The sequence below is a fragment of the Camelus dromedarius genome, chromosome 11 (genome assembly GCF_036321535.1).
Source record: "Camelus dromedarius isolate mCamDro1 chromosome 11, mCamDro1.pat, whole genome shotgun sequence".
NCBI classification, from domain to species: Eukaryota; Metazoa; Chordata; class Mammalia; order Artiodactyla; family Camelidae; genus Camelus; species Camelus dromedarius.
The window spans coordinates 40,961,185-40,988,607 of record NC_087446.1 but is presented as its reverse complement, the minus strand read 5'-3'; the positions used below and the strand labels follow the sequence as shown (position 1 = coordinate 40,988,607).

The 27,423-nt window shown below is 34.5% G+C and overlaps 1 protein-coding gene across 4 annotated transcripts; it reads left to right on the top strand.

Moving 5' to 3' along the window:
• Nucleotides 1-192: 192 nt before the first annotated feature.
• On the top strand, nt 193-26,989 carry CPSF6 (cleavage and polyadenylation specific factor 6). 4 transcript variants are annotated; one of them, XM_031462815.2, is made up of 11 exons: nt 193-339; nt 7,627-7,836; nt 9,237-9,340; nt 12,626-12,771; nt 13,674-13,847; nt 13,977-14,087; nt 14,543-15,047; nt 17,191-17,306; nt 17,702-17,855; nt 19,719-19,911; nt 26,561-26,989. In XM_031462815.2, exons 1-10 carry the CDS (start codon nt 280-282, stop codon nt 19,906-19,908), a joined length of 1,770 nt encoding a protein of 589 aa, XP_031318675.2. In that variant the 5' UTR covers nt 193-279; the 3' UTR covers nt 19,909-19,911; nt 26,561-26,989. The 4 variants fall into 4 exon arrangements, with proteins under 4 accessions (XP_031318675.2, XP_031318677.2, XP_031318679.2 ...); XM_031462817.2 differs by having other exon boundaries at nt 194-339; nt 19,722-19,911; XM_031462819.2 differs by lacking the exon at nt 13,977-14,087 and having other exon boundaries at nt 194-339; nt 19,722-19,911.
• Nucleotides 26,990-27,423: the final 434 nt, after the last annotated feature.

Sequence of the window (27,423 nt, the reverse complement as noted above, 5' to 3'; positions counted from 1 at the left end):
GGAAACAACTGAGACCACCCCCTGCCCCGCCCCCCAAGCCTAACCCAGACACACAAAAGAATCCGCTGGTGCCCTCGGAGGCGCAGTTTTTCTTCTCCGCGGCGAGCAGGCGGCCGCGGAGGAGACCGGCGTCCCCGTCCTCCCCCGCCTCGGCCCTCAGGCCTCGGAAGTGACGCAGCGTGCCCCGCCCCCACCGCTAGATCCGCTGCTGCTGCCGCGGCGGACGGACCTGCAGGAGGCGGCGGCGGCGGCGGCGGCGGCGGCCGAGGCCGAGGGAAGATGGCGGACGGTGTGGACCACATAGACATTTACGCGGATGTGGGCGAAGAGTTCAACCAGGTACGTGGGGGCCTAGGCCCACGCCGCCGAAGTGGGCGGCGCTGCGGCCGGGACGTGGACCTGGGGTCCGCCGCGGGCTGCGAGCCGGCGCCGCTGCAGACCGTGCGTCCTTGGCGCCTGTGGGCCGCGCCGCCCGATCGCGTCGGGGCGCCCCCTCGCCCCTCGTTCTACCGCGTCGTTTCGTGGGCTGCGGGCGCAGCGACCCGCCGCGGGGCCCCGAGCGCGGCCGCGGGCCGCCGTGCAGCCGCCGCGGGCCCCTCCCTCGCCGCCGCCTCGCTCCCCATTGTTGGCGGCGGCCGGCGGGCGCTTCCCGCCGCGCTAGGCCGGGGCGGTGGGGCGGCGTGGAGAACAGGCCGCCACTGCGTCCCCTCCCCCGCCGCCGTGTCGGGGAGGAAGCCCAGCGGGGCGCGCGCTGGCCGCCTCGCCCCCGGCCCTGCCGCTCGGTCTCCGATTCCTCCCATCGCTCCATTTTGTCTCCCTGTCGGCGCACGGTCGCCGCATGGAAGGCCGCGTTCACGGCCCTTTGTATCCCGCGCGCCCAGCTTCCTGGGCCCTCCTGCTCACGTTTGCGACAGGTTTCGGCGTGGCGCCTTCCTCCTCCCCTCACACTTTCCAAAGGCGGCTTAGGTGCAGGCACTTTGCAACAAGTCCTCTGACTTTTGGACCTAAAGATCGAGTTTAAAAGTCGGTTGGCCCAGCGTCGGTGGTCGAGGGCTTGCACTGCCTTTGAGGCCCAGTCGTTCTCGGCCTTTGTCATGGAAATACCTATGAAGATAGGTGGCCTGGGCCGAAAGGACTACTTGGAAGCGCGGTACTGGATGGAACGAAAAAAGATGGTAGCTCACTTAGAGATCAGAGGAGTGATTAAAGAACGTTCACTCGAAATTCTTACCGTATAGTTTTAAAATAAAGGGTTGTAGCTATGACCCGATTTCCAAAAGCAAAACGTTTACTGTTCTCCAAGGGATTTTGAAAGGCTGGAGAAAGAGAATGTAAGGTTTTTCCGGTATCTCATAGGCCACAGTTGCCTAGAAGAACTTAGCCGCGGAGCTGTGATCTCTGATGTTGGGCATCCTTGGAGAAGGTTGTTACTAGAGTAGTGACGTTTAAGCTGTAAGCCTACTGCTCACATCTTTACTGCCTTCTTTGTAGTAACACGTTTAAAAAAGTCAAATTGTCCCTAACTGCAGTACACTTAAAAGCTTTATTTTTTGTATTTTCCAGGTCCGTATGAGAAGCTTAGTAAAATTCTACTAGCTAATTAATGTGTTTTTGTGGGGCTTTTTCCTCCGTTGAGAATCTTATTTGTGACTAGGGGCTCAAGTTTTTTTAAAATAGGGAAAGCTAGAAACCTTTTTTAAAAAGAAATATTTGTGCTCCTCGTTTAATGTTAGAAAAAAAATTCAATTAGCTTTAAATGTTTCTTACTCCGTTCAAGACTCAACATGCCTAAATGTAACCCATTGTAGTCAAATGTTAAGTTTTAAAATCTTTGTTCTTTTTATTGTGTTTACATTTTGGATATGTGATGCCTGAGTTGTGTCAATGATAATTTAGAAAATTACCTTGAGTGCTACACAGGTTCTAATGCTTTTTTAAGATCTGTAGACAAAGACCTCTAGGAAAATTTTTTTTCTTTTTATCAATCAAATGAGTATGAGTATAACATTCCATCGAAAATGTCCATATCTATAAGTAAAGGAACGATTAAATGTTCAAGACAGTCTTAGATTTCTTACCAGAAAATATATTTACTTTGTTTTTCTTCCCACAATAAAGGAATAATTGGGCTACAATTTTAGAAGTTGGAACTTTTTTCAGAACCTTTTAATGAAATATCTTTTAGACTTTCATATAACTTTATTTGGGGTGGGCATTTCTCTAATCTGTATAGCTGGATGGAGTGATACTTGCTTATCCCTGTGCAGTAAGTAACTAGTGCTGACTGAGGAGGAGGTAAGAAGAGTTTAAAATTTTGTGGCCTTTATGAGGAACTGCTTTATAGGGATCTTTTTTTAAAAAATGTGCCTTTTTATTGACTTGTACCTGTAGCATTATATCTTACACATAGTTGTATAATTTTTACAGTAAAATCTTTTTACTTTTTAATAGATTAATGGGATTAAATAGAGGCTTTGTTTTTGTTATTATTTTTTCATATGACTGGCTTTCGTAATATACTGCTTGTTGTGGTAATTCCTATATAAAATATGGCCACAAAAGGATAGTTGGTGGTTTTTAAGGTTCATCCTTCATTTTTTAAAATGTTCCTATCATCAAATATTTTTCTGAAATTTTATCAGAATTAGAGGCAACTACAAAATTATTGCTGATTGATTTAATGTGGACTCTTATTAGCTGGTGACTGTTTTTACTGGTTCTTACAGTAAACTGTGAACTCTTACTTGTGGTGGTTGAGTAAAATGTTTTGCTAAAATATAATTGGTCTTATTTTGGCTTCTAAACTGTAGACATTTAAAAAATTTGTTCTTCATTGTGAGTTGCAGTTTAAATTGCACTGTATACTTTGATATTCTTTGTGGTCTATGTGTTTTCTATTTTAAATGGTCATACTTTTATGCTTTTTTTAAAAAATGTGTTTGGTAAAGCACAGTATAAACCTATTTCAAAAAGCGTGACACATTCAGCTGTCTTAGAATAAACTTTAATTTGGGAATGATGTGAGAATAAGTTAGTCAAACTATAGTATCATTCCCTTTCTTCACTAGATGAATTTAAGAATGGAGAATGAAAGTGGAGAAGGGGAGAAGGCACAAGGGACTTCGCTATTCTTTATAGGTGCTTCTTAGTTCTTAAACTGAAGGTCTTTGGATGTAACCAAATTGAGAACAGTTGCTCCAGTGGAAGAATTTGAACTACTTCCAACCCTGTACATTACTTGGATTTAGAATTGAGAAGAAAGTGGTTCGTTTCAGCCTTTGTACTGTGTATCAGTTCAGTTCGAAATGGTATTTGTACTTGAATGTAGTAGTTGGTAGCTTAATATTTAATAATTATAGGCTTGTATTTTGACCAAAACTAAAATAAAAAATTTTAAACTCAATTGTCCAATATACATTTCTTGAGTATCTGTTACATGCCAACAAGGAGGGATACAAAGTTTTCAGTCTCTACCATACAGTGCACTGTAGCAGGGTTGAGAGACACCTACCTAATTATAACACTGACAAGTAATGTATTATAGAAATCACTCCTTTATGCGTATCTCTGTCTTAGAATTTTTGTTGACAGTGGAGAGGAAAGTCAAATTTTCTGAACTTTAGGAAAGTTTATACCATGTGCATTGAAGTAGTGTGTATTTTGCTTGTTTGGGGAGTAAAAGCTCATAATGGAGAATTTAGTTATTGATGTATCTGGTGGCAGGTCACTGATAGCAGTGCTCATTTAGTAATCTGACCAAAATGAAAATGTAGTGGAAAAATTCATTTGGAAGTTATGGGTTTAGACATCTTCATAAGTCAACTTGCCTTTATTTCATAAGTCATTATACTTTACATTTAGTTTCTAAGTATTTACTCTAGCCAATGTTTAGCTAATTTTGGAAGATAAGTTTATTAGACAAATATCAGTAAAATCTTATTTCTAAGAATTTTATATTTAATAGAAAATCCTGTAAGATAAGTCTTGTAAGATGGAGACTGAGGTAGGTAGAGATTAATTTAGAAACTTGGGTTGAAATATTTAAGAGGCACTAAAACCCTTCTTACTCAGTTTAATTATTTGAGTAGCTCATTGAGCTGCCTATAAATTGTCCACTTTGTGGTTTATGTGGCATATTTTTAGTACCAAGTTGTCTTCCTTACCATCAGTTGAGCTTTTTATAGAGATCACAAACTAATTTTAATTATCTACTTGGAACATAAACAAAATCAGAAAGTGAAATATTTTCTAAAAAGATAATATGTAATAGATTATATGCTATTGGATTTTGCATGCTAGTATATTTCTCTTCCATGGTATAGAATACATTTTAGGACCACCAAAGGCAGGGCTAGGCCTGTCAGGGAGAATGAAGTGTATAATACAACTGTACCACAGCCATTCCAATAAGGGTGTACAGTACATCTGTAATACTAAAATTTTATCGGAGGTGATAGGGAAAATATGTCTAAAAATAACTGTTTGGAAGTAGGGAGTGGTAATAATGAAAAAAAGTTGAGAAATATTACTTTAAAAAGAAGCTAATTGAATTTTGGTTATTCTTTCACTTGGCAACAGCTACTTCTATATCACGAGGAACATAATCTTGAAGCGTAAAATATTGAGAGGATACTTTGCCTTTAAAATGATTATAGTGATTAGAATGTAGGAAATGAAAAAAGAAAAGTGAATTTTTTTTTTTTTTTTTTTACAAACCCTAAGAGTTGTTGCCTGCTGGAAGTTATTTAATGTGCAGCCCTATCGGTGAGTAGCTGCTGTGAAAAGTAGATAGTTACAATTAGGCAGTATTTGGTATAAATACTATAAATAATTTGAGGGCTAATGTTGACATGTTCTTGTTTTTGAATGCCATTAAAATTTCCTAAAGGTAATCACTGAAAAGACTCTACATAGTAGAACTTGACATTGTTGCCCATTTCTCTTTGACAGTTTGTTCAATAGACTTTCAGGGCTCAGTTTCTTTATATATGACCTATGATATACCTTTTACATAATTTCAGAAGATGCATGTTTTCCCCCTTTTTAGAGTGGGAACAGAAGGTAGGATATGTTCTCTCTCTATATATATATTTTTATTTAATCTGGAGGATAGGTGTGATATGCTAAAGCTGAAGAGGAAGATTACTGATACTACAAAAGAGTGTGTGTTTTGAGTTGCATTTTAGTAATGGTGGCATATGTATTCAGATTCATTAATATTTTTTCACCAAGTCCAAATGCATACCACTGGGGCTAGAAGTACAGGCTGTGGCCTTGGAACAGAGTGAAGCTAACTAGTCCACATGGAGATCAAACCCCAGGACCATGGTCTCAATTAGCATCATACTTCAACCAGTTGGAAGCAGTCCAGCTACCAGACAAAATGGCTGATGCTAAATATTGGTAGAATCATATCAATATGGAAAATTGGTTGGTGTCAACGTAGGAATTCATGGACGGACAAAAATAGTAAGTGATTGTGATTCACCAGGTTAGTGTAGCTGCAATTATGCTTGTGAATTGTCTACTTATGTAAACATTCTCCTAGATTTACAACTAATGAAAAAATCAAATGATGTGTTAACCTATTTCATGAAAGTGTAAATCTAAATACTTTTTATTTTAGTGCTGCTGTTAATAACCCTTGCATTCTTTTTTACTCTCCCTCAGACCATATATTGTGATTATAGTCTCTGCTGAGGAGGATGGAAACACAACTCCTTTTGAATAATAGTAATAATAATTCTACTTGATGTACAGAACTGGATTGCAAGAGTTTAAAGTGCCCACTACCCCCTGTGGGAACCTTTTTAGTGTCTTAGGTGTGTGGAGTGTGGAATCACTGCTGCAGCCATGCCACCTGAAGCTTTCAGCTACACTGAAACTTCATAACAAAACTCACCCTCCTTTTTTCTAATTTTTACTGTCACCGCAATTTGATCATGTTACTTTGTTTAACAAAAACTCAATTTTCAACGGTTATTTTGGTATTGCTGTACAAACAAAATTAAATTATAGTATTATTCAGTGATTTGTGTTCTTAGTTTCTGTCCATTGCTAAAGATGGCTTTGTTTTTGATTTATCTTGAGATCTTACTATAGATGTTCAACCTCCTAACAGTATTGTTATGTAGAGATGCTGTTGAATAATTAGTAAATTAGATAATTATCTGAAGATGACTTTACAAATTTCAGGTCCCTTTGGCTATGTGTATAAGTGGTATTTCCTCTTCTAGATTTTCTTCTTTTTCTCTTTCTTTTTAACAATATCTTATTCTGGCTCTCTTCTAAATAACGAAACAATAGCCATGTTCCTTTGGGACCTATAGTAACAATATTTTGTTGATCTGTTCACAGTCATATTAGAAATAACTTCTGTGTCATTTTTTAAATCCATATAGTAGTTAGTCCTTAAAACTGTTAGTTTCTCCTGTGCCATTTGTATTCATCCTTAATAAAATGGATTAATGGGAACGGATAGGAGTTATGTCTGAACTCTTTTAAATTTGTTTTTTTGTAAATGTAATTGCCTCTTTTCCCTTATTTTCTCAAATATTTTACCTCAAGAATAAAACAGTTCACATCAAGATTTAGGTACTTAGTGGTGGAAAGGGAGGAAGATAAAAGTAGAGCTTTTCCTCTGATCCTAGCTAGTCACGTCTGTGGCCCAGTAACGGTTACCAAAGGCAACTTAAATGGTGTCCAGTGTTCTGCCAGTACCTTTCTTGTGCTTTTTTTCACAAATTGAATCCTCCTTTTTCATTTTTTTCCTGTTCACATTTTTTTTTTCCATTTTCCTCTTACTGACGTATCATTTAGGCATGCATGTAAGTGGCATCCGCTAGCATTGCTTTAATTCTGCTGGTGACACTTAATGGCAAAGCTTTACTAGGTCCTTATTCATATCCCTTTTCTCTTGACCATGTAGATATCTCTTGCTAATTGACTAAGAAGTCAGGTAAGCATTAACTGTTTTTTGACTGAGAATAATGAAACTATTAATAGATACTAATTTGGATAGTTTAACCTATATTTTGTTTACTGCTTCTCTTCATTTGTTGTGACATTCAGAATCATTTAAATATCCACATTTGTTTATCCCTTTCCTATGGCTTAGCTCACTGCTTTTTCTTAAACTAATAGCTTTCACAGGGTTGGGAAACAAGATCCTGAATTCCATGGAAAATAATAGTTGTATTTTTTTTTTTTGCAGATAAATATTAAGGATTTGTAATGGCTCTGATTTTTGTTTGTGATATTTTTGTGTCAAAAAAATTTTTAAGCCCATCTGTTTGTATTCATGTATTACTTGTAGAGTATTTTACTTCCATGGAAAGTTTTGTATTATTTATTTTGTCTGCATGTCATTCTTTTCCCAGAGGAATGTTATTTCCTATATAATAATAAATAATCACTGGGAAAACAGAATTCACTGATTAGAAATTCACTTTATAGGCACTGTTCAAGAAGAATTGTCTATGGCATAAACTGAAATTTGTACTGAGATCTTAGGCTTTTTTCTTTTACCAAATTTTTAAAACAAAGTAGTTGAATGAATTTGCATTCAAATCTGTTGAGTAGTAGTCTGACTGTTGTATAATCTAGAGCATTATTTCTGTATCTCAGGAAGCTGAATATGGTGGGCATGATCAGATAGATTTGTATGATGATGTCATCTCTCCATCTGCAAATAATGGAGATGCCCCAGAAGACCGGGACTACATGGATACTCTCCCACCAACTGTTGGTGATGATGTGGGTAAAGGAGCAGCACCAAATGTTGTCTATACGTATACTGGAAAGAGAATTGCATTGTATATTGGAAATCTAACATGGGTACGTAAACTTGGCATGTGAATTAAGTTATTGATGATGGATTTTGAAACATTCCAGTAGTTAATATTTTTCTCCAATTTTGTAAAATAAGAATTTGAAGTTACTAGGTTGGTTCTATATGCATTGAGGAAGGAAATACAAGTACCTTTAAAACATCATAAATTCCAAATTTTCTACATGTGAATTTTATAGTCATTCAACTTGTTTTGATAGATATTCCTATCAAATTTAGTTCAGTTATTTTGTCTTCTAATTAATTCTTTTTACTTTACTACTCCTATACTTCAGCTGTCTCAGTTTTACAAAGAAAAGTGCTCACATAAAATCTCAAACCAGGATTCAGAAGTGTAGGAGAGAGACACAATACAACTCTTGGTTTTTAAAGTTTTCATTATTAGTTCACATTACAGTCATGTTAAGTTTTATTTCCGCTCTTAAATTTGAAATCTCATTCGTGGAAATGCTGCTGTATACATTGTATTTTAATTTGAATAGTTTATGAGGCCATAGGATTATTGGTTGGGAGTTTTATTAGCTGGATGTTCAGTGTTATCTGTGTTTTATTAGCATTAAGTCTTAAATATTTACTAAAACAGTCCTATAGAATTTCTGTAGCTCTACTTAGAAGCATTTATTACACATACTTGAAAGTTTAAAAATTGTCTAGAAGTCAAAACTTGTCACCATTCCACTTCCTTAATAGCATTTTTTAATGTTTAAATTTTTAAAAAACTAATTGATCAATCTCCTGCCATCCAGGCTAAGTGATCTTTATATTGGAGATAGTAGCAATGTAGTTATAAAGAGTGTGGTTGCTAAGTAAGACTTTGAATCTTAGCTCCTACCTCCTACCTATCTTAGCTTTATAACCTTGGACAAGCTCTTTAATCTCTCTGTTGCATCATATGTAAAATGGGAATGATACAGGACTTTTATGTTTTAAGAGTTAAATATCCTTGATATAAAGTATATGGTAGGCACTGAGTATATGCTAGGATTTTTCCCCCCATTTTATATTGAAACATCAGGTGGAAATTATTTCCTAAAATAATTTCCTTTAAGGAAAGGAAACGACAAGTGAGATTGGTTTTATTGCAAATTTAAAGTCATAGCAGTTGAAAGCTGGAAGAGACCAAAAACTAATTGAGTTAAAAAAAAATCTTTATTATCCCTAAGTGTATACCTTCTAATTTCCAAAACTCTTATCAAGGAATGAAGTTAAAAGTCCTCTGGTGCTTTTGTGCTATTTTAAAAATGGAGACTGACTCGTAGTAATTGCACTTAGTTGGTACTGAGCATTAATTTTCTCTTGTTTGTCCTGCATTTACCCTTAAAAAGTAAATTGAAACTAAATATCTTGGCTATGTTTTGATGGTTAATGAGGGGGAAATGTCTTGCAGTGGACAACAGATGAAGACTTAACTGAAGCAGTTCATTCTTTGGGAGTAAATGATATTTTGGAGATAAAATTTTTTGAAAATCGGGCAAATGGCCAGTCAAAGGGGTAAGAATTTTGTTTTAAATTTTTTTTTTCCCTAATGTAAGTTAGTAGCTACTGATTACAGGTTTAGGGGTAATTTTCCTTAGAGTTAATGCTAACTAACGTGTAAGGTATTTTATTCCCTATATTGGCAAGAGGTTCTTGGACAACGATTCATACTTAATCACATAGCCTGTTGTCTAGCTCACTACAGTTAGAGGAGCTGGGAGTGTGGACAGATTAGATCTCCTCTCCAGTTTTCCTGAGTTCTCCCTCTGTGGTTGAAATGATTATTGAAATGACAATTTGAAGAAGTATTACTATCCCTGTGATTAGGGATGGAGGAAGATGGACAACTGGAGAATGATGTAACATGTTTTGCTTTATTTTTTTTAAACTATTAAACTATACAAATGAGGTAGGATCATTATAAAATGCAGATGTCCAAAAGTAGGAAAATAAAAAGCCACAATCTCACCATCCATAGATGATTGCTCTTGACATTTTAGTGAATATCCTCTAAGGTTTTTTCCTAGTGCTTATATTTTTATTGCAAAAAGACAATAGGATTACAATTCACATATTTTATAGTATGTTTGATACATGGAGTAAAACAAATATTTACAGTAAATATATATCTTCTCTAATGTATTAATTTTTTCACCATACCTTGTATGCTACTGTAATTTATTTTACCATTCTTTTGATTATTTGGGTTTCTGGTTTTGCCTATTATAAATGATGTTGCGGCAGGCTTTGTTTTATATAATTCTTAGGTGCAGATTTTGAATTTCTTTTAAAGATAATTTGCTGGATGCAGAATGATAAAGTAAAAAATATGCTAATGTGCTAAGTGTATCAGTTTACAATCACTAGGAATATTTTGAGAACATGTGCAGTCTGGCTGCTTCTTGTGAACTTCACTTCTGCTACCTGGTCTGAGCCACTATTATCTCTTACTTGAATTTCTATGATAGCCTCCTACCCTGCTTTCACTCTAATCCCCTACAGTCTAGAAGTAGTGCAGTACAGTAGAGGATGGGGAAAAGTGACATCAGTATTTGTCTGCTCAGTGTCTTCTAATGGCCACCTATTTTATCCAGAGTGAAAGTGAGAATCTTTACTGTGGCCTACAAAGCGCTATGTAAAAATCTGTTTCCCCACTCCCTCTGTAACCTTACTCTTTACCTTCCTTTTGCTGCTTTAGCCACATTAGTCTCTTTGCTGTTCCTCAGACACATTCCTACTTAGGACCTCCTCTTGGCTTACTTTTTCCCAAAATATCCAAATTTTGGAGCTCTCTTTCACTTCGTTCAGGATTCTGTGTAAGAGTTCCCTTCCATGACCACCCTGTGCAAAAATAGAACCTTCTGCTCCCATCACTCTTTCCTTTTTTAATTTTTCCTTATTATAGTGTATTTAACTTGTTTATTGTCTTGTCTCTACTAGATTGTAAGTTCCATGAAAGCATTGATCACTTATTGTATCCCTCACCCTAGAATGATACCTGGCATATAGGAAGTGGTGCTCAATAAACATTTGTTAAATTAATGAATTCATTAAATTGTTTCTAAATATTGTGACCCAAGATAATCTTGAGTGTAACAGAAGACTTTGTTGACTAGAAGAAGGGATCTAATTAAAAGGCCATTTTGAATCCTAGAGAGAAGAGGCTTCTAAGAGTCCTTCTGAGAATAATTTAGAATAACAGTATGAACTGATACTCATTTGTTTTTTTCTGTTTTAAATTTATTTTTTCTATTGAGATATAATTCACATGCTATAAAATTCACCCTTTTAAAGTGTTCAAATCAGTGTTTTTTAGTTTATTTACAGAGTTATACAACAATTACCACTATTTAATTCCAGAACAGTTCATCACCTCAAAAAGAAATCCCATACCCATTAGTAATCTGTCTCTGGATTTGCCTATTCTGGAATGGTATCATAAAGAATGTGGTCCATGTGACTGGCTTCTTTCACTTGTCATAGTATTTTCAAGGTTCATCCAAGGTTCATCCATTTTGTAGCATGTATCAGTACTTAATTTCTTTTTATAGCCAAGTAATATTTATAGCTAAATAATATTTTTATAGCTAAGTAATTTTATAGATGAAGAATATTCCAGTAATATATGGATACATCACATTTAAAAAATTCTATCATTTGGCAGACATTTGGGTTGTTTTCATTTTTGCTGTTATGAATAAGGCTCCTATGAATATTCATGTACTAGTTTTTGTATGAGCATAGATTTTCGTTTTGTTTTTTAAGAAAATGGTTTCTTTTATCTAAACAGGTTACACCATAGTCCCTATATGGTTTGCCACTGTTCCAAAACCACCCTTTCTCAGATCTTTCATGAAAGAAATTAATACAAACTTCCATTTTTGCTATTGTGGATAATGCCCATATGAATATTTGTGTATCAGTTTATATAAGTATGTATTTTCAATTCTGTTGGGTACATACATACACACAGGAGAAGATTTATTGCATTGTATGTTAGCCCTACATACCATGTAGGGTTGAGGAGCTGCCAGAATGTCAAAATGGCCACAGCATTTTACGTTTCCCATTAAGCAGTGGATGAGGGTTCTAATTTTCACCATATCCTCACCAGCAGTTGTTAATTGTCTTTTTGATTATAGCTGTCCTAGTGTGTGTAGGGTGGTATCGTTGTGGTACATTTCCCTGTTGGCTAATGATACTGAACATTTTTTCATAGTGACATTATTCATAATAATCAAAAAGTGGAAACAGCCCAAATGTCCATCAGGTAACAGATTTGGGAAAATATAGTATATCCATATAATGAAATATTATTCAGCCATGAAAAAATCAAGCACTGACACATGCTACAGCGTGTATAAACCTTGAAAACATTATGCTAAGTGAAAAAAGCCAGGCACAAAGGATCACGTATTGTATAATTCCATTCAAATATCCAGAATAGGCAAATCCATAGAAACAATGAATTAATGAGGGTTGGGGGATGGAAAAAATGGAGTGACAGCTAATGGGTGTGGGGGTTTTTTTAGAGTGATGAAAATGTTCTTAATTGATTGTGGCAATGGTTGTAAAATTCTCTGTTACTAAGAAAACCCACTGAATTATATACACTATAAGTGAGTGAATAATATGTGTTGTTATTTTTAAAAGTTAAAGATGAAAGTGAGGTTGTATAATTCTAAGACATGTTTTCTGTTTTTTTAGGTAAAATTAAATTCAGACCATTTCGTTTTTAATAATGGTAATGTTGTTAATCTGTCCTCACTTTCTAACCTCAACCCATTAAACATCTTTTAGGTTTGCCCTTGTTGGTGTTGGATCTGAAGCATCCTCAAAAAAGTTAATGGATCTGTTGCCTAAAAGAGAACTTCATGGTCAGAATCCTGTTGTAACTCCATGCAATAAACAGTTCCTGAGTCAGTTTGAAATGCAGTCCAGGAAAAGTAAGCAACCCCTCAGAGGCTTTTATTAAAAGATGTGCATTTTAACCAATCTTGCTAGCATTTGTTGGATGTTACACTAGAGAAATCATCTTAATATTTATATTTAGTTAATTGGAGAATCCATCTTAGAGAGTCCATGCTTTGAATTTGATTTAAATTACTGATTATGACTGTGGTCCCGTGTACTGGAAACCTACTCCCATTTTTCTCCAGATGTCACAGACCCAACATAATACTACAGTATGCAAGTTCTGTAGGTCTGCCGTTCTTGTTCTGTCATTCCCATCCCAGAGAAAGGAAGAAGCTACATTCTAATCCCTAGATTGAAGGAAAGTTATATGGATGTGTGTTATGGTGGGGGAGAAACCACTGATAACCAGAAAGTATTCGTTGATTTTCTGCTTGGCACCAAGACCTTTCACCACTTGGTAAAGTGACTATAGAAAAGATTTGCCATAATACACTTGTGAATGTTATCATTTAAAGAAATAAGATGATCATGTAATTAACAGAAATTCAAGTGGTTTTTCTTTCAATGTTTTAGCACTTAACTGATGGATAATATGTTATAAAATTTAAATTATCTATGCTTACTGAAATTGAGATTTCTGTTGGAGAATTTTGGTCTTGGCTGCTGCAGAGTATGGTATTTTGAAAGTAACTCATATTTGCTTATTGGAAATACATTTAAGCCTGGATCTTTTGAGACTTCAAAAGAAATTAAAGAGATATGAATGTTTTCCTGACTGGTACTTCTTACGTAGTTTGGACAGGCACAAGGCATCTGCAAGTTAGTGTATAGTGTAAATGAACTTTAAAATAGAGTTGTTTCTAATAACAGTGGTTACATATCAGAGAACTATTTTAATAAATGCTATTTATGAGTATTTGAATATTTGCAGCTACGCAATCAGGACAAATGTCTGGGGAAGGTAAAGCTGGTCCTCCAGGAGGCAGTTCACGTGCAGCATTTCCACAAGGTGGTAGAGGACGGGGCCGTTTTCCAGGGGCTGTTCCTGGTGGGGACAGATTTCCTGGGCCAGCAGGACCAGGAGGGCCACCTCCACCTTTTCCAGGTAAAATTTTTCTTAAATTACCATGGATAAAATGTGTCTACCTAATACCTCTTTTCCTTTTCTCTCTTTTTCAAGTAATGCATTATTAATGTGACTTACTCTCCTTGTTATGCTATTTTTGGAATCCAGGAAATTTGATCAAGCATCTTGTTAAAGGAACTCGGCCTTTGTTCCTGGAAACTAGGATTCCATGGCATATGGGGCACAGCATAGAGGAAATACCCATTTTTGGCCTAAAAGGTCTTTATTTTTCTCCAAACTTGCTTGACTTATATATAGAATATTTACATCCGTCTTATTTTCTTACCTCTTAAAAAATCCTTTCAAGACCATTTTTCCTTGTTTCACTTTCTAGCTTGGCATCAGAGTAGACTATAAGGTGGGTGATTTCACTGTAAGAAGTGTGTGTACGCTGAAAGATGGAAACTATCTCTAAGCATTGTAATCTATTAAAGTTTTTGTTTCAATAATTTTCCTTAAGCATAAATTGAGCTAGTTAAATGTGTAAGGATATACTTCACCTTTGTAATTGTTAGTGTAGCATTTATATACGGGTTTCATTTAAAGAGAAAGAATCTTGGTCTGTGAGTTATGCTTTAAAAGTATAATTTTGGCATGAAGATTAAAATCTTATTGAAGTGTTTTTTTTTTGTTTTTTTTTTTTATTTTCTCTCTCTCTCCCTTTTATTCTATAGCTGGACAGACTCCACCACGTCCACCCTTAGGTCCTCCAGGCCCACCCGGTCCACCAGGTCCTCCACCTCCTGGTCAGGTTCTGCCTCTTCCTTTAGCAGGGCCTCCCAATCGAGGAGATCGCCCTCCACCACCAGTTCTTTTTCCTGGACAACCTTTTGGGCAGCCTCCGTTGGGTCCGCTTCCTCCTGGTCCTCCACCTCCAGTTCCAGGCTACGGCCCCCCTCCTGGTCCACCACCTCCACAACAGGGACCACCTCCACCTCCAGGCCCCTTTCCACCTCGCCCACCTGGCCCTCTTGGGCCACCCCTTACACTTGCTCCTCCTCCGCATCTTCCTGGACCACCTCCAGGTGCCCCACCACCAGCTCCACATGTGAACCCGGCTTTTTTTCCTCCACCAACTAACAGCGGCATGCCTACATCAGATAGCCGAGGTCCACCACCAACAGATCCATATGGCCGGCCTCCGCCATATGATAGGGGTGACTATGGGCCTCCTGGAAGGTAAGTTAGTATTTATCTATGAAAGTGGACTTGATGTATTTGATCTGCAAAAGATATTTTTCACACTGAATTTTCTTAAAAATTATGACCTTTCCCCTTAGATCCTTAATTTTCTGTATTATTTTCCCTTAGAAGAAGCAGTATGATATGGTGAAAAACATACTGTACAGGGTTGAGAATAATCCAGCTCTGCCACTTACACAGCCATATGATTTTTAGGGCCAGTCACTTCATTTCTATCATTTTTTTAAATTAAAAGAGGTTACTAAAGATAATTTAAGTGAGCAAATGGGATCCTTAAGCCATTTTTAAGATTTTAAAATCTGAATCGCATTTACCATTGATACCACTACATAGAATGCTAGTTTCTTCATTATTTTAGGAATTAGATCAGTTTATTAGATAGGTACTATTGATTATCTCATGCTCATCAGGAGTCCTGAGTAGCAAAATTATTAACTTTTAATTAAAATGGGAACATTAAGTAATTTACAGAGACTTGTAAAACACAGACTTTATGGAAATTAAAATAGTTAATGGTAATCGTTAGAGAAAAGCTGCGTGGAAAGCACAGTGGAACTAAGTGATCACTAAGCCCTCTTTTGAAATAATTTTAAAACTATCTGTACTCAAATCATAATCTGGAGAGCTATATTCTTAATTTCTAAGAACTGTTTAAATTTGCCCCTTCAGTTTCCTTTGAGTTTATCATTTGAATTTGTATTCTTTATCACTGTTGAACTACTTTGTATTTCAGTTTGTTTGATATTGTCCTGCAGGGATGGAATTGAGCATTATTTTAATTCCATACAGTTGCACAGGGCCAGAGAAATGAGTTTGGAAAAGTCTGTTGACAGTTATCTATTCATAGACATTGTGTCTTTATGACTGCCAAAAATGCTTGAAAGATGTTACAACTGCAAGGCTAGCACAACTTTTCTTCTGTGCAGTTTAATTCCAGCGAACAACTACCTATCATGTGTTCACCCTTAATGTATAGGAGTGGGTTAGGTGGCTTGGTTCAACAGTTTAAAATTCGAGTTTCATATCCTTTTCTTAACATAATAGAATTTCTACAGTATCAGGTTTTCTAAAAATATGTGTATGTATATATTTTTTGTTATTATTGAGTAGTTTTTAATAGAAAATTGGATTGTAAAATGACTGTAACTCAATAAAAGAAATACTGAAAAAAAAGAAAATTGGGGAACACATCCTACATAAGTTTTTTTTTTTTTTAAAGGGGGTAGGATGGGTATATGTCACAGAATTTAGTTAAAATCATACATGGATTTTGAACAATTTGTAGTTTCATCAGGATGTTTATAAAGTTTTGGGGATAACAGTAATATCTTTTAAAACATGCAGAAGGTTATATTAGCTATTTCCTCATTTCATTAGAATGAGCTGCTACTGCTTGCTTCAGTTCAGCATCCTACCTAATAACTAAGATGGCAAAAAATTTACCTTTTCCTGTGCTATACATGTAGTCACAATTTTTAAAGTTGTCCAACAGGTTTAGAAAATCTTGGGATTTAATTTTTTTCAACAAATATTTACAGGTACTGACTACCCTTTATTTGCTGGATATTCTTCTAGGGATTCAGTGGCAAACAAGATAAGTCTAAGATCTCATCCCTCCTGAAATTTTATTAAACAGACATTTATTATCCTTCTGTTGTGAGTTGGCCTCTGCACCTAGAGGATCCAAACATAAGTGAAACTAAATTCCCACCCTTGATTGTGTAGGGATGTATTTTTTCCATTCAGCGTTTTTTTGTTTATATATACATGTGTGTATATGTATAGAGAGAGAGACAGAGACAGCAGAACAGTTTATTGTATCTGTTTTTGTATGACTTTGAAAAATAATGTATTTTAGATTTGTAAATAGATCATCTCTAGTCTCCAGAAAGATGAGGTTTTTAAGTTGCTACTTTATTTCAGCTGAAAGGTAATGGTGCAAGATAATTTTGCTTTGACTTACTCTCTTTGTAGGAAAAATAGCATATTTCAGTCTGACAAAGTAAGTACTGAGTTGTAAGGCACTTGTCAAAAGCAACTATTAAGAATTGCTTTACACTGTTATGACTAATTTAGGAAATCATTTGAGTACAAGTTAAGGTTTATTTTGATTTTATAGGGAAATGGATACTGCAAGAACGCCATTGAGTGAAGCTGAGTTTGAAGAAATCATGAATAGAAATAGGGCAATCTCAAGCAGTGCTATTTCAAGAGCTGTGTCTGATGCCAGTGCTGGTTTGTATATTTGTTTCTGTATTAATATTTCTCATTTGTGCTATTAGGAGTGACCTAAAACTTTTAAGTACAATCTTGAAGAGGGGTTATCTACATGCAGGAGTTATTTTTTTATATTTCCAAATCATTACCTATATTTAAAAAGCATTGAATGGATCTGTATATATAGTGTAGTGGAAAGACCCCTAATATAAAATTTTTAGGTGTATAATAGGAACAGATTATTGTTAATTTCATGTATATTAATGCCTTTCCCAGATAATGAAACACTGAAAAAAATTAAGACATCTTTAGTCATTTTAAAGTGCTTTCCTTTTGTAAAATGTTTAGTCCAAATGATTTGGTGGTGTTTTAAAAACAAAATTTGACTTCAGTCTCTCTCCTTTCGCTCACAGGTGATTATGGGAGTGCTATTGAGACACTGGTAACTGCAATTTCTTTAATTAAGCAATCCAAAGTATCCGCTGATGATCGTTGCAAAGTTCTTATTAGCTCTTTGCAAGATTGCCTTCATGGAATTGAATCCAAATCTTACGGTTCTGGATCAAGGTAAAACTTTCCTGTCTCATGCCTATTTAAAACTGCTATTTTACAAATAGAAAAATATTGTGTTTTTGAGATTTACAAAACTTTGATTTACTTATTACTTTTTAATTTGCAGCTAGAGTGATTTTTGGTTTTGTTTAAACTCTAAGTCAAATGTCGGGTGTTCACTTGATTAAACCCCCTCAAAGCCTTCCAGTTACTCTTACTGAGACTGTAAACATTGAGATACTGTGTGATATAGTTGCTGTCTTTTCAGCATCATTGTGTCCCTCTCTCCTTGCTCACTATTCTCTAGCCATGTTGTTCTCCCTTCTCTTTCTCTTAACATATCAAGCGCTCGACCACCTCACTGTATTTGTACTTGATATTTATTCCGCTGGGAGCCCTTTTCCCTGGCTCTTCCCTAGCTGGCTCCTTATCCTTCGTGCCTCAACTCAGTCTAATTTCCTAGGAGTCTTCTCCCAGGTTATTTTGTCTATTTGTTCTCTTTATTGCTTTCATAATACTTAACATAATTTATTCTTATTTAATATTACTAAAGCACATTTCTGTTACCTAGAACACATGGAAAGATGGAAGTGATCTTGTCTCTTACTGGTCTTGTTCACTACAATATTTGTAATGACTAAACAGTGCTTGGTACAGAATGGGTGCTAAATAAGTATTTCTTAAACAAGAAAGTTAATGAATGATCTATTTCTTAGGGTTTTTTTTTAATTAGGTAGTTCCTTTTTTTGGCATTACTGCTAACCATGAAATTTTCCATATTTTTGCAAGGTAGATCTTTAATCTGCCTATAGTATTCTTAGATCTGTCTTTAGTATGCTTTATCTGGTGGTAGAGTCTTCTTCATTAAGTTAGGAAAAGGAGCTTGTCTTTGTCATGGTCCCCAATTTTATACTGCTATCTTTTTGACCTAGTATAAGGATCTTTGGATTTGAACAAATTTGTCATAGCTAAAGACCAAATCTTATATAGTCTTCTTTTAATTTTTAAAGTCCAAAGTAGTAACTTCTACCTTGATCAGAAGCTTAGCACTTAATGTCTGCTAAGTCTAGGTGTGTGGTGCATAAATACAAAATAGAGATTAAACTAATAGGCATTTCCTTATTGTGAATTTCAGAAATGAGAATAGCAGGATTTATAAGGCTTACACTTTGGTTACCAAAGTACCTGTTTTTGTTTCTTTTAAAGGCAGCTCATGAAACACTGAATAGTATCCCAGTCTTTTCTAGTGGTCGTATTTACTGTTTCTTCTCTGCTTCCCACCATGCCCCTCAACACCAACCCCCCAAGCATACATGTGTATGTACTTCATTATAAAGTTTCTTAGTGGGGTAGGACTTAACGATGAACCATATTTTGGTAAGTTATAAATGTAAAATTGATATTTACATATAGGTTTAGGTAATTTGTGTTAATCAGTGGTAGTTTTATGTTTAAGTCCCATTGTATATTGAACGATTTCATGAATTTTATGTCTAAAAAACTACCTCTTACATGTTCTTTAGCTTGAAACACAGGTCCTTTGAAATTTTCTCTCCTTTTCCTTTCTGCTTTTCTTTCAGTAAACACTGCATGTCTGTTTTAGGCTACCTGTTATAATAGGTATAATAGATGATACGATGTAATGCCATGGTGTGTCTGGTTCCCAATTTTGGTGTGAATATTTTTTAAAATGGGATTTCTAGTTCACGCTTGTAGGTAAGTTTGTAAATCGTGATTGGCAGTTCAGGATATAGTTAGTCTAAACTAGATTTGTCAGTTATTTTTTGCCTTCTTAGGTGTTTTTAAACATCAAAATATTGAATACCTTTTTAAAGGCCATCCAATTACGGAGAACATTAATTCAGTAATTTCTTTTAGAAGACGTGAACGATCAAGAGAAAGGGACCATAGTAGATCACGAGAAAAGAGTCGGCGTCATAAATCCCGTAGTAGAGATCGTCATGATGATTATTACAGAGAGAGAAGCAGAGAACGAGAGAGACACCGGGACCGGGACCGGGACCGGGACCGAGAGCGTGACCGAGAGCGCGAGTATCGTCATCGTTAGAAGGTGGGTATTCCTTGTTCCTGTTATATTTAGCGTGCGTATTATTAACAGTAATAACTCCGAGGCTGTTGTTTATACAGTATGTATGGTCCAACTACTTGTTCAGAATTAAATCTTCTGGAAACATCTGTGATAAATGACAGGTGAGTAATGCCAGGTAAACATTTTGATACCTCTTATCCTTGATTATTGTATTGCTTGCTTGAGTTACAGCTTTTAGGTTTCATATTATTAATGGTCTTAAGAATCAAGAAAATAATCAAGAGGACTCATTGCCTACTTCTAAAATCTAAAAATTGGAATTCTCTTAATCACATACATATTTTGCATGTGATGTAAAATATAAAATAGAGGGGGTTAATTCATAGATACAATGTGCTTGGACTTTAAAAAATAAATTTAAAGTTTCTCTCCTTGAACTAACTTTATTTATCCCTAAAACTTTTTTAAAGAAACCTAACACTATAATAGTTTATAATAGAGGAGGGTGGTTTCTCAGCATTGAAAGAGCTTTTCTACTTAAAAAGTTTTTTTTTAGAAAAGACGCTTTTCCTGCCATCTGGGTTTTGTTTTTAAAAGAAAAGAATTAGTACTCTTTAATTTGCAGAGAAGATATGAAAGTTACTCAATTAAAATGGGTTCAGGGTATTCCATATAAAGAATTTTAAATTGTATCAGATCATACATCCCAGGTTAGAATAACCTTGAAATGATTTTCTTTGATGTTTCATTCATAAGCCATAATCATTGTGTCTTTTTTTCTGTATTTTAAAACTATTTCTTGTGTACATTTTTCATAAAGCGGGACGAGTTGTCTGTTTATACTTCATTTTCACGTGTAATTTTATTTTTATATTTGTGAACAGCATTTATGTGAAAAGTGGGGAGAGGGCACAGAAGGCTTGTGCATGTGACACAAAGGTTATTCTGTAAACAAATTTTTCTTCTTATGTTGGTTGCATATCCAAATTAAATTAGGCTAAAACAAACTCCTTATAGGTAGCTACTCTTTACATGATTATTTTCCGTAAATAAAATTGGGAAATATAAAAATTCAATTATGGTAATTGTTAGTATTTAAATTGTTATGGGCAAAATCAAAGACTTGTATATAATTCTGTGATAGAATAGCAGTTTCTTTAAAGTAGGTATATTTTAGCAAATGAGATCCTTTTAAAATAATATCACTTAGAAAATAAGCATGTAAGTCTTATTTTTATGGTACACAAATAAGCTATTACATTTATAGTTTTAAGGGGTTTTTGAAGTGAAAAGGCAAGTTTTAATATTTTCCTTGCATTTTGAATATGCATCTTGAATACTTATCAAAACTTTAACTTTAAAATAGTTCTCCATGTACTATATTTTAGAACTTAATATAAATTTCAAAACACTATTTTAATATGAGGCAAAACATTTTTTACTTTTAAAACTAAGCTTTTTGAAAACAGCTCTTTGGATGTAAGAATTGAATGTTACATCATGTAAAACTAAACAGTAAATTTTAAAGATGTAGCTTTTTCGCCCCCTGAGTTGAATAGCTCTGATCCCATCTTAAAGAATTGTTAGTGTCCATCAATTATTTAAGGTGAACTGAGGCCAACTTACTGAAGTGCTTAACGTATGTCAGCCATTTCATGTATAGTAAGGTACAAGTCCTTCAAGTTATATTTTTATTTAGACTTTGTCAGTTATCAGCAAACTTCTAGTTACTGAAGACGTGATAATGGAACTTGCATACATTTTCAGTCATTTCCTAGATTGGATGTTCCCCCCATCAAGGAGCTTCTCCACCAGTTTATACCCAGAGTTAATTAATGAGTTTTCTTACTGATTTTAGTTAGACTAGCATAGTCAACAAGTAAACTCCTAAAAAGTCCATCGTTAATTTTAAATACTTTGAATTAACTAACATTACATTCCAGTAATGGGTACACCTAACTGTATCATGGTTTGAGTTTCATTACATTCAGACATTAACTATGAATTCCTAACTTGCAAACTATTGTTGACATTTCTTCTTAATCACTGATATGTACCATACCAAAATTCCCATGTTTTGTTTGTACATTAATCAGAATTGAGTTGTAATCTTGTTATGTGCCTTCATCCAAGCAAAATTTTACATAAGCATTTCCAGTACAAAAAATTCTGTTATCCTGGAATATTGTACCTTTGCTATACCAAACAGTATTTATTGCGGATGTAGACGTGAATAAATGGGTGGGGACTGGAATTAAATATATCCAAGTAAAAAAACTTTTTTAAACAAATTATTTGCGCATTTAATCACCATCATAATAAGGTCTGTTGACCTTTTTAGAAGTTTTTAACTATGAGTCCTTTTGAGCTTTCATGTAAATCTTAAATGGACTAAATGGAATGAGAGTAATTTGGAAGCTAAAGTGAATGTCAGTAGTAAATCTGTATACAAGTAAAACAATAATGTAATCTATCATTAAAGTGATGATGAATGGCTAAAAAGGCAAGTTCTTAATTTAACTGGAAACTTAATGTTGGCAAGCTGTTAATGTCTGTCCCATCTTAATTTTTTTTGTGTTTGAACTGTTGGTAATGTTAATTACATTCTCTCATTTAAAAAATGTATTAGTTTTTCTAAAAGTATTTAATATCAAAGTTCAAATAGATAATATTCTAATAGGAATATCAGTATTGTAAATTTCATCATGTAAATACATTGTGCCTTTTATTCTGTAATTTCTGCCTCTATTCTCAGACCACTCTGAGCAAAACAAAAGTAGATCAGTATTTTAATTTTAAGATTATATACTTCTCATAGAAGTAATTTTATTTTCATAGTTATTTTAAGCTGTATTCCTCTTATTACTTGTTTGGAACAAACCAACTCAGCAAATTTCTGTCAGTAGTTCAGCTTTTCTTTGTATACTGAAGAGTGATGAAACCAAATTATTTTTTTAAATACTCTCTATTTATTCATGCTTTTCCTGTCCCTGACATGATGTTTGCACATTCTCAAATCATCCATTTCTTTGATCAGATTTTTAAGCATCATGTACGTGATGGGGGTTAAATAACTATGCTTTCCTTTGCTGTATGGTTACTTTTCTTCAATCATAAACATCATGATCTTCAATTTTGTTGTCATTGCACAAGATTTAGGGTGTTTTGCATTCCTTATTCAGTTTATAGCTTTGTATTATTTTGGGGAAAAAAAAAACCCCAAAAGAATCGAAAGTTCTTTCTTACATGTTAAGATGTTTTATCTCCTTAAGAGTTAGTGTTACTTTGAGTCTTATGTGAAAATTAAATTCTAATTATCTGATGAATTATACTGGTGGTAATGAGATTTAAAAGTTATTTCTGCAACTCTTAGTCATCTGAGATCTGCCTAATATTGTCTAGTCCTGTGTTTCTTTGCAATTTCCCGTATAACCCTGTTGCCTCACCTGGATGTGCCAGCTCTCACTTTTTTTGCTCTAATTTTCCTTGCTTTTAGTATTATTTGCAAAACCTGTCTGACTACATAGTTATCTTATGTGATAAGAGGGTAGGAAGTGATCCCTTGAATGGATGTATATAGTGTGTGTTTTGCTCACTGTGGTTTAAGAATATGGTTTTCTTTACAAATGATGAATGTTCCCTGGTTTAAAAAAAAAAAAAAAGTCCAGTGCCAATGTGAGTCACCTTGATCTCACTTTCATCTCAGTGTGAAATTTACTACCTTTGTTTTAGGTTGTAAATTAGATTGTTTTGAATTAATAATGGTTTGAATGAACAGTTAAGCATTATTTAAAGGAAACCTAATAACCAAAAAGGGGTAAGGGTGTCATATATGCTATCCAGATTTACTAATTTGCCTCCTGTGGTAGCATGTTTTAACTGTAACAGTGAATTTTAAATTACACAGCAGCTTATTTTGAAATGTCCGTTTTGTGAATTTTGGGGGGGCAAAACTGAGTATTTAACTGTGGCGAAGTTTATTTCTACTATTTAGTGAACTGCCTAGAGCAACAATCATGTATATGTTTTCTAGTGTAACAAAATGCTTTAGTTAAAATGAGGTAAGTACTATCTCTAGAAGTGGAAAGGTGAAAGTATGAAATGTTTTCGTAGTAAGGGAATTTTTTGTAAACGTATATAGTTAAAAGAATTTTGTGTAATGTGTTCTGGTCAATGCAAGAAGGGATTTTGATTTTAAAAAGAGTTAACTTGTATTTAGATACTTCTATTTCTTTTGCCCACCCCATCTCCATTCCTCTCATTAAGAAAAAATTTTCAGATAAAAGTGAATTTTATTTTACTGAGTTAATAAAAGTACTCTAAAATTATATTAGAATCCTTTTAATTCAATATTTTATTTCACAACCTGTAAAACATCCATATCTATTTGAATTTTTATTTGAAAGATGAATTTGCCATGAGTTTAGAGATACTGATACCAGTAAATTTGCTTAGATAAGTTTCTGACAGAAACAGTCATAATTTGAGTTGTTAGTATTGATTTATCTTACATTGTCTCAAAATACAGGTGCTTTTCTGTTTGAAATTTTAATTTAGTGCTTACTTTACAGACTTCATTAAAGAGCCATAGATTCCATATGTCTTATTTTTTTTTTAAACAACTGTCTACATAGATCTTTTATAACTGATAGATAAAGCAAGAAATTGTGTGGCTTTGACATTACAGATTTGACCACATGGTATTCTGAAAACATGAGCATTGTTTGTCATATTTGTCACTTAAGCTTCTTTTTGCTATCTTTGTTTATGTAGATTTCTACTTTAGAAATTTGAGACTATAATATGGAATTGGATTATTGGAAATGGGTTGTATTGCCTTCAAATTTGCTTTCTTTTTGAGATTGTAAAATTTGTATCTCCAAATGGATAAATGTAAAGTGTTTAGAAATAGAAATAAAAACTGTCAGATTATCCCCTAGATTTTATGTCTGTATGATGAAAATTAGAGACTTATTAATAGTAAAGATCTATCTATAAAGTATACTCAAGCAAAAGATAAGTGCATTCATCCTAAAGATATGTGTTGTAATTTCACAAACAGGATTCTCTACACAAAAAGTAGTAAAATTCTCCATTGGAGTGATAAGTGATATAAAATTGCAGTGTATACCATATGTTTTTTGGAAGGGTTGGGTATTTTTGTTTTGCTCACTGTGACTTAAAATAATATTTCCCCTATTATTCATCCCTTCCAACATGACAGAATAATTAGGGATATAGCATCTTTTTGCAGTAAGATTTATGAATTTCTGAGTAATCCCCATTTTTCAGATTAGAACATATGCCTTCTCTCTCTTTAATACTTCAATACTAGTTTTTTAAAGTTCTTTGCAAGTAGTGAAGATAAAATATATGAAAGCTACCTTTCTTTTTCCATGAAATAATTCCACCAAAAGCTTCACCAGCATAAGATAAAGTATAAAAAAAGGTAACATTAGAAATGGCTTAAGTATCTCTTTGAAAAATGTGGGCAAATAGAAACTAAAAGATAAAAGTCCAGGGTTACATAACACCTGTTTTCTCGTTTTGCAGTTGTAAAATTTAGGTTTCTACTGGTAGGCATTGTGAATGCATATGTGTACTGATGCTCTTAAGATGCTTACAGCCTAATTGAAGAGGAAAGGACATAAAAGATAAAATTTATAGTTGTGACATAGTATTAATTACTCTTCATTGTAGAGCAAAACGTATTTTTCAGTTACTTCTATGGAAGATTATCACTAAACATTGTGCCCTTTGCCTCTTACATCATCTTATTGAAACGTTCTCTTGGAGTTTATATTTTAAATAATTGGTGTTTGAGTGATCACTTATATCCACATTAATTAAATGTTTCTTTTGTGAACCTCTACCTGAAGTTTGCATATTTATGTATTCTTGAAATTTTAGTTTTATCTGATTTATTGGGGTTTTTTCCTTTATGTGAGTTTTCAATGAAATTTATCATTGTAGATTCCTGTTTAGCTTGTTTTGGGTTAGTTTACATACTATGGTAGATATTTCTATATAGGTGGAATAGAGTGAAAATAAAGTAAATGTTTTAAATTTGTATTATGTCTAAAGATTTGTACGTGGATGTCATATTTATTTAAATGTGCCTAATGAGCTATATATTCATAAATTTGTAACATTGAGGACCATTTGATTTATATCATTTGCAGAAGTTCCTGTATGCTGTCAAATAAATAACTAATTTGTAAAATAATTTCTTGCATTTATATTTAGTTCACATTTAATTGTTAATGAGTTATATAGAATTTATGTGGGTGAACGAAAAATATTTACATTAAAATCATCCAAGCATTTTCCATTTATTTTTGTAGTATGCATATTTTAGAAAATGACTTAAATGTTTCCATCTTCACTGAAACAGTAGCTGCTACATTTTGATTTCTGTTTCAGTCATTAAATTTATAAGGCAGTAATACTTAAGAAGAATGAAGTCAGAATGTCTCAGTTTTAGTCACCACATAAATTGGGAGCATTTCTCCACCACAAAGGCAGCTACTGTTTCAGTTATTCTTATTTTGTGTTAGAATACGTATCAGTGAAGTAGATGCACGACTTGCATATGTATAGTTAAGCCAGCGTTTTTCTGTGTATTATGGGGAATAGCAAAATCTACATCATAAATTTTGACACATTACAGCTGAAGGAAGAGGAACACCTTCCAAGACAAAACAGTCTTCATGGGGGAAAAATGACGCTTGTCCAGCAGTTTGCTTCTTGTGATTGAACTGAACCTGTAAGGATTCATGGATAAAATGAACAGGAATAGATCTGAATAAAGCAAATCTGCATAAATGGTAACCAGTAGCTCTACTTTTATTTTTTATGTTGCTTAACTGTTTTATTTGAAGGAAACCAGTGTGATTTAAAAAGTTATAGCTTTTGCAACTTTATTACTGGTTATTTACATTTGGCCATTATAATGTGCAAGCAATTGGAAAAAAAAAGTCAAGTAAATGCTTGTTTTATAGTAGTTTGTTCTTGTTAAAAATGTTCATATGATAATGTCTGTAAACAGCACCACTTTGATTACAGTAGATGTAGTGTTGTAATAAACTGTTTAATGGGGCTGATGTGTAAAGCTGTTCAAGTTATTTGATGTTTACACCTCAGGGAAAGTCTTGTGTTCAGCAATATCTAAAGATAATGTTACTATGACATTTATACTGTCCTTTAAAAAAGCATTGCAATAGCGTTTTTGGATATGCATCACTCTTAATCTTGGGTTCAGTGAATTAAACATACTAATTAAGTGTCTCTTGCCCTCAATTTTGATATTAGAATAGGTGATTACATGGGTATTTAATATTTCTATATTCTGCTTTTCTAGCTGTTTTTACCTAGTTAAGCTTGTGACTTTGCTGAATGATATGTAAACTTGTAAAAACTGAAATTTCACGACGTAGCAATCCAGTCAATGTGTTAGGGGTCAAAATTTTTGTGGTTTTAACATTTTAGTAAAAACCCATACATGATTTGCTACAGTAATGCAGCTTAATTACA